Source organism: Etheostoma cragini, chromosome 1 (genome assembly GCF_013103735.1).
Source record: "Etheostoma cragini isolate CJK2018 chromosome 1, CSU_Ecrag_1.0, whole genome shotgun sequence".
Taxonomy (NCBI): domain Eukaryota; kingdom Metazoa; phylum Chordata; class Actinopteri; order Perciformes; family Percidae; genus Etheostoma; species Etheostoma cragini.
Window position 1 is genome coordinate 23,493,452 of NC_048407.1, and position 6,801 is coordinate 23,500,252.

The 6,801-nt window shown below is 42.0% G+C and overlaps 1 protein-coding gene across 2 annotated transcripts in view; it reads right to left on the bottom strand.

Moving 5' to 3' along the window:
• Positions 1–6,801, bottom strand: part of itsn2b (intersectin 2b) — a 35,639-nt gene that overhangs the window by 19,776 nt on the left and 9,062 nt on the right. For both annotated transcript variants that reach the window (XM_034886227.1, XM_034886312.1), the window contains exons 3-15: positions 6,005–6,097; positions 5,666–5,729; positions 5,330–5,517; positions 4,905–5,165; positions 4,542–4,638; positions 4,249–4,370; positions 3,842–3,905; positions 3,325–3,462; positions 2,987–3,072; positions 1,587–1,849; positions 1,321–1,470; positions 1,019–1,159; positions 749–836 (exon numbers count right to left, since the gene is read on the bottom strand). In XM_034886227.1, the coding sequence (XP_034742118.1) occupies positions 749–836; positions 1,019–1,159; positions 1,321–1,470; positions 1,587–1,849; positions 2,987–3,072; positions 3,325–3,462; positions 3,842–3,905; positions 4,249–4,370; positions 4,542–4,638; positions 4,905–5,165; positions 5,330–5,517; positions 5,666–5,729; positions 6,005–6,097 (1,755 nt within the window). The remainder of the gene's footprint in view (positions 1–748; positions 837–1,018; positions 1,160–1,320; positions 1,471–1,586; positions 1,850–2,986; positions 3,073–3,324; positions 3,463–3,841; positions 3,906–4,248; positions 4,371–4,541; positions 4,639–4,904; positions 5,166–5,329; positions 5,518–5,665; positions 5,730–6,004; positions 6,098–6,801) is intronic.

Genomic DNA, 6,801 nt, shown 5'->3' on the forward strand with positions numbered 1-6,801 from the left:
ACAAGCAGAAGAGATTTGTTTGGGCCAAGAAACACAAGGAATGGACATTAGACCAGTGGAAATCTGTGCTTTGGTCTGGTGAGTCCAAGTTGGAGATCCTTGGTTCCAAACGCTGTGTCTTTGTGCGATGGAGAAAAGTTGACCAGATGGATTCTACATGCCTGGTTCCCACCGTGAAGCCTGGAGGAGGAGGTGTGATGGTGTGGGGGTGCTTTGCTGGTGACATTGTTGGGGATTTATTCCAAATTGAAGGCATACTGAACCAGCATGGCTACCACAGCATCCAGGGACATGCCATCCCATCCAGTTTGCGTTTAGTTGGACCATCATTTATTTTTCAACGAGACGATGACCCCAAACACACCTCCAGGCTGTTTAAGGGCTATTTGACCAAGAAGAACAGTAATGGAGTGCTGAGCCTCCACAGTCACCGGACCTGAACCCAATCGAGATGGTTTGGGGTGAGCTGGCGCACAGAGTGAAGGCAAAAGGGCCAACAAGTGCTGAGCATCTCTGGGAACTCCTTTAAGACTGTTGGGAAACCAGTTCAGGTGACTACCTCTTGAAGCTCATCAAGAGAATTCCAAGAATGTGCAAAGCAGTAATCAGAGCAAAGGGTGGCTACTTTGAAGAAACTAGAAATCAATCAATCAATCAATGTGTTGTGTTCTATTATCGAACATCCACCCATCAGTGCTGCAATATGTGTTTTTTCTAAGCTTTGTCAATTTCTTCCTTCAATACTAACCAGGCAGGTTATTCATTGACATGTTTCTGAGTTTCTCAGTCAGTCTCTTCTGCTCTGGAGACAGCTGGGACAACTTCCTCTGGAACTCCTGACCAAGAAGAAGAGCATTAGAAGCAACAAGAAATGTGTCACTGGAGGAATGTATTTGGGAAAGCATTAATGCATTCTCTCTCAAGAAAGCAATAATTGGTCAACTAAATCACAGATAACACAGTAATACCATGAACAACACACACACACACACGCAGACAGACCGACAGACAGACCCACCTCGAGCTGTTTCTGCAGGTTGTTAATGTCCTGCTGGCGTGTTTCTTTCCTTTGATTGATCAGATCCATCTCCGTCTTCTGAAGCCTCTTCTTGTTCTGAAAGTCACGCAGCCGGTCTGAGATCTGACGATGCTTGTTACCCTGAGGTAGAGAGAAACAGAGAAACAGAACAAACTCTCCTTAATGTGTTCATGATGGATTAGAGACAGTTGGTCAAACAGAGACACTGTATGACTACAGAACCTCTACATTCGTGACTATGTTGCACTGAAATAAACCCACTGTGTCTCTCCACCACTCACCACAGCCTCCAGCTCCATCTCAAGACTCCTTTTCTTAGCTTTTAATTTAATGATATCATCCTGCTCCTGCTCCTTCTTTATCTGGAGCTCTCCACGCCGCCTCCTCTCCCACTCCTCTTTCCTCTGACGCTCGAGCTCCCGCTGTGCAGCCTGGAATTAACCAATACAGGACACTGACGTATGAATAAATGACTCTCTGCTGTGACTTTAGAGGAAGCATTCATACATAATTTACATTTGTAAATACAGTATCTACAGTCCCTCACCTCTTTTCTCTCCTTCTCCCTCTCTAGCTCTTCTTCTATCTGCCTCTCCAGCTCCCTCTGTCGCTCCAATCTCCTCTCCTCCTCTTTCCTCCTCCTCTCCTCTGCCTCCCGAGCCTCCTTCTCTTTCTTCTCTCGCTCCTCTCTCTCCTTCTGTTCGTGGCGCTCCCTCTCCCTTCTCTCCACCTCTTGCATCGCCAATCGTCTTTTCTCCAGTTCTGCATTCCCTCGCTCCAAGTTGGCCTTGAATTTATCCTCGAACGACACTGAATAAAAACAAAAGTTTTGATTAAGGATGGTGTTGTTTATGATGATTGGGAGTAAGAAATATAATAATAAAAAATAAATACAGTATGTATATCTAAATGTGTTTGGAAAACGGATAATTAACATTAACGTTTAGACTGTCAGGCATGTGTATACAGTGGCTTGCATAAGTTTCTCTCAATTGGCATGGAGAACTTTCCATAAGATAATCTCTCAATGCAAATCAAACAACTATAAGGCTAACTAAAATGAAACCATGCCAGTCTCTAGGTATGGTGAAGGGTGTGTGATGATGTGGGGTTATTTTAATTCCAAAGGTCAAGGGAACTTCAGGATGTATAGTATCCTGGATCCATGAAATAACACGCCTTTAATAATACAAGTCTGCCTACCTCTATGGGACTTTAACATAGCGGCGTCTATACTTATGCCCCCTGTATTTTAGGGAAGGAAATTGATTTATTTATGATACATTATTTATTCACAAAAGAAATGGTGTCCTTAAAGGTTGGATTTTCGTAATTCTTTTAATTAAGGCATTAAGATCAATTTCCAAAAGATGGTGTGTAAACTTTCGCAAGCCACTGTGCATTTAAAACTAATTTTTAATTTCATTAATACTGCCACTGAAAAGTAATCGTAGACATGATTATGAGATTGTAATTCATATTTTGGAGACTTAGGTTTTAAAGACTATAATTCAGATTTTAAAATAGCATTTAGCTGTGAACATAATACTTAAGAGCACTGTAACCTTTAATTCTAGCTGTACAACTTATGACTTATTGTAAGACGATAGTGTGTACAAACCCAACACCAAAGTGTACTGCCCTACATTTAGAGTCACTTGGCTGTCTTTGACTGGCTACAGTTTAATGTGCTGCAAGTGGCCGCTCTGTATGGATAACAATATATGCCATTCAATTGCCAATCAACTTGTTAGTGTATGTATAAATGTTTTACAGCCATCGCCATTAGTTGTACTCAGTGATCTTAACTTGTTTGGTTACTAGGTATTGATGTGTCCTTGCATTATCTTAGTAATGGTGAATATAGAGAAAAAGAACATATGAACACAATGCAGCAGTTAAACAAGGCTACACTCTGTGTTTAGCGTTGGTATTGTGAGTACTGACTCTTGGGTTTGGCACTCTGCGGCGGTTCTATGACCAAGTCATCAGTCGCGACATAGAGAGAAGAGCTGGACCCGTTCACTGTACTCCTGGAACATAAATTTACAATAACTTTTTGGAATACACACATTATCAAAATATTAAATAAACTTCTAAATGAATAAATAATAATAACAACAACAATAATAATAATAATTATTATTATTATTATAATAATAATAATACATACTTTATGTATTACATGTGTGATGTACTTACATTTTGAAAATATATCTACCGAACAGGGTATTTGCAATGTTTTTGTTAAATTGCGGTGTGTGTGTGTGTGTGTGCACACATACCTTTGTGAGGGTGGTACCAGTTCAGTTGGCAGGGTTAGTGGCAGATGTTGGCCAGTCTTTGCCATGTCCACGAGATGCATTGCCAGAATAAACTCCTCAGCTTTTAGCTTGCCGTCCTTATCCACATCAGCTAAATTCCTGCGAGAGAGAGTTGCAAAATGGAAGAGCAAGGTTTATACTTGATCTCATACTGACAATGCAGTGCAATGACATAAAGGATAAAAAGGCAAGACAACTAGGAAAAAATTGGGCGCCATTAGAGAGGGTCTGCAAAATGATTACAACTTTCTGTTTATCTGTTTTTTCAACACATTTCTGTTAGAGTGAACTTGCTGGTTTAGGTTACCAACTAAACTGCTCAGCCACTTATGGATTCTGATCTACGTTAAAGTGTCAAGTCTATAAATTGAGGCACACTACAATTTGGGACAATGTTAATCTTTGGTAGGAAAGAAAAAAACAAGTACAGACAGACAGACAGACAGACAGACAGACAGACAGACAGACACTCTCTCACCAGATGGAAGCTAGCTGTGACTGAGTCAGCATCGTGGTCGCCATGGCACCCCTCACCTGCTGACCTGGCAACAAGAGTGAGGCATGTCAGAACACCTGTATAGTACAGATGTAAAGAAGAAAGAAAAAGATCCAGGGTGTGTGGGTGTTTGTGTGTTTTATGTGTAAAAAAAGTCTGATGTTGAAATAGGAAACTAGAAGCTTTTTAACCCCGGCCCTGTGTCTGAACACACCCACAGCCTCCACTTCCTTAGAGTTAGTTAAGACTTAGCACACAAAGAAAGAAAGGAGGAAACTGTAATGAAATCATCAGTGACTGTTGTTGATGAGCATCCACACCTACATTCCAGGCAAAGCTGGGTTTTGTATGACCACCACAATGTTCACACACATATACACACTTCGTACCACTGAGGTATCCTGTCATTTGTTTATCCATGCTGTTGAACTGCTGTCTGTATTTGAGTCTCGAGGCTTGTGGCACAGCCCAGTCGCTGGGAACAGTAGCCAATGGGGGTGAGGATGTGGAGCTAAAAGACAAAGAGGCAAAACAAAAACAAAAACACAAGCTGAATCCACCTAATCTCAAGAAGACTGGTGTGTTTTAACTAAAAAAAGGCTGACAAGATAACTGAGGCACCGATTGTGTAAAAGGGGAAATAGCCTTGTCCTTTTGTTGTGTGTGTTTTTGTGTGTGCTACCTGACAGATCCTAAGTCCAGCAGCGATGAGGCCTTGTTCATACCAGAAGAGGAGAATCCAAGCGGAGAAGAGTAGGGGGATGCAGAGCGAGGGACCCCTGATAATACAAAGCCAACACACACATCCATTACATACTTTTTTTAAATAATGATCTGCAATATGATGATGACATTTTATGGGAGCCTTTTTATTGCAATTTTTAAAAAGGGAGAATGGGGAGGGACCCCAACTCTAAAGTGGGTCAGTATACTGACAGCCAAGCTTGCCAAGGGTGTTTGTATGGAGATGATTGGATTCAGGCCAGGATTCAGGAGGAGGAGAGAAAACACATAAATAAAATATAGAAATTAAAATCCCCTGTACCAGTAGCCAAAGCTCCAGCTGGAAGTGGATGTAGAATTCCAGTAGTGCCATTTGGCAGCGTGGCGCTTCCCATGGTGGGCATCAGGGGCCTGGAGGCGGTGGAGGCCATTAAAGGGCTCAGGCCTGTTGCTGTAGGAACCAAAGTGGAGAAGCCTGTCATTGGTGTCAAAGGTGAGAGTCCAGGGGTTGCCATGGACATAGGGTTCAACATGGCAAGGTTGGTCCCAGGCATCAGGGACATGTTTGGCACAGGAGCCATTCCTAAGAAACACACAGTAGGTAACCCAGTTAGATCCATACATACATCATCAACAAGGTTTTTTGTGTTTAATGCTGTGAGTGTTTAATAAAAAGACATTTTGAACAGTTAAGATCCCGCGCTAACTAACATTCACATACAGTATATAATAATAATAATAATGTACCATAGGCTGGGCTGGTCAATGGTATGGTGGGGTTATTGAGGCTGGGAGCAGGCACTGGAGGCTGCTTCATGATGATGGGCAGTGCTGAGGGAAGCGATGCACCCTGAAGTTTTAACTTTATGAGCTTCATAGCGATGGAAAACTCCAACCTATCCATCTTCCCATCTTTATTCATGTCAGCCAGAGCCCTGAGAGACAGAAGGGAAACAGAGATTAATCAAAGAGTGTTACACTGTAAGATCTAATGTTTAAACTATAGATTTCAGTGAAAACTTCCAAAGAACCCATTGCTCAAACATCTGAGTGTGAGAGTGTGTGTGTGTGTGTGTTTCTCACCATATCTCAGCCAAAACCGAAGCAGGCAGTCCTGATTGGAGGAGAAACTTCCTTGCTTGTTCCCCTACAGAAAGAAAGAAAGGAAAAAAACAGAGAAAACAAAAACATGAGATTTTCCTGCTGGCAAAACGGAAAAATGTGTCTGCATTCAATGCGTTACTATCTGACACTGTTTTTGTGCATGCATCATGTGTGGGTATAATTGCCTGATCACCTGAGCCTGTCAACCTACCGGTACTTCCACTTACATGTGCCTGTGTATTATTGGGATGCTAGGAATTAACTGTGTACAGTGTGATGCACAAATAGTCTGTGCGATGCATGTATTAGCGTGTGTACCTGACACATAGCCCATCGATGGGGAGAGGGTGTCAAACTTCTGATCATGTTTGATCCTCTCCTCAGGAGTGATCGCCCATATACTTGGACCCCCTAGAAAGAAAAATGAAGAAATTCCAAAGTGTGAAGCACCAAATATGGGACATAGCTATCATCATTAGATAAAGAGAATGTCAGCCTAGTCACACTGGTATGTTCGCAGAGTTATCTAACTTAACTGATATGAAAAGAGATGGTTTTATATCAGTACATATATCTTATATGAGGGATATCTGGGGTCAAATCAGCAAACCTGCTCGTTGAACAGGCCCACAGCGGGTTTACCTTCTCACTATTTAAATAAATCACACAAGTTTACATTACACTCACAAACACACACATAAACAAGCAAAGCAAATGAGCATACACTTTTCACACACACACACACACACACACACACAGATAAAATGAGAGGACCTCCAGGCCAGCCTCAGTGGCAGTAAAGCGTTGGGAATGCACTGATATTGACAAAGTGATAATGAAGGGCACTGTTACTGTGTCACTTTGTTCAGACAGGAGGGCAGAACAATATTGTTTTTTCACTCCACAGTCCATCAGCAGACACAATGAATGGACAGTTCCCTTCATCATAACAAAACATACACAGTACTGTAACTTTAGTCCTGTGACTGGCACCATAAACAAAGTTTCTGTCGGAATAAAGACTTTATAATGAACAAAGCACCTCAAAATCTGAGGCCATGGTTCTCAGCAGGAAACCGATGGAGTGCTTTCTTCGGGTAGGGGGTGAGTCCTTA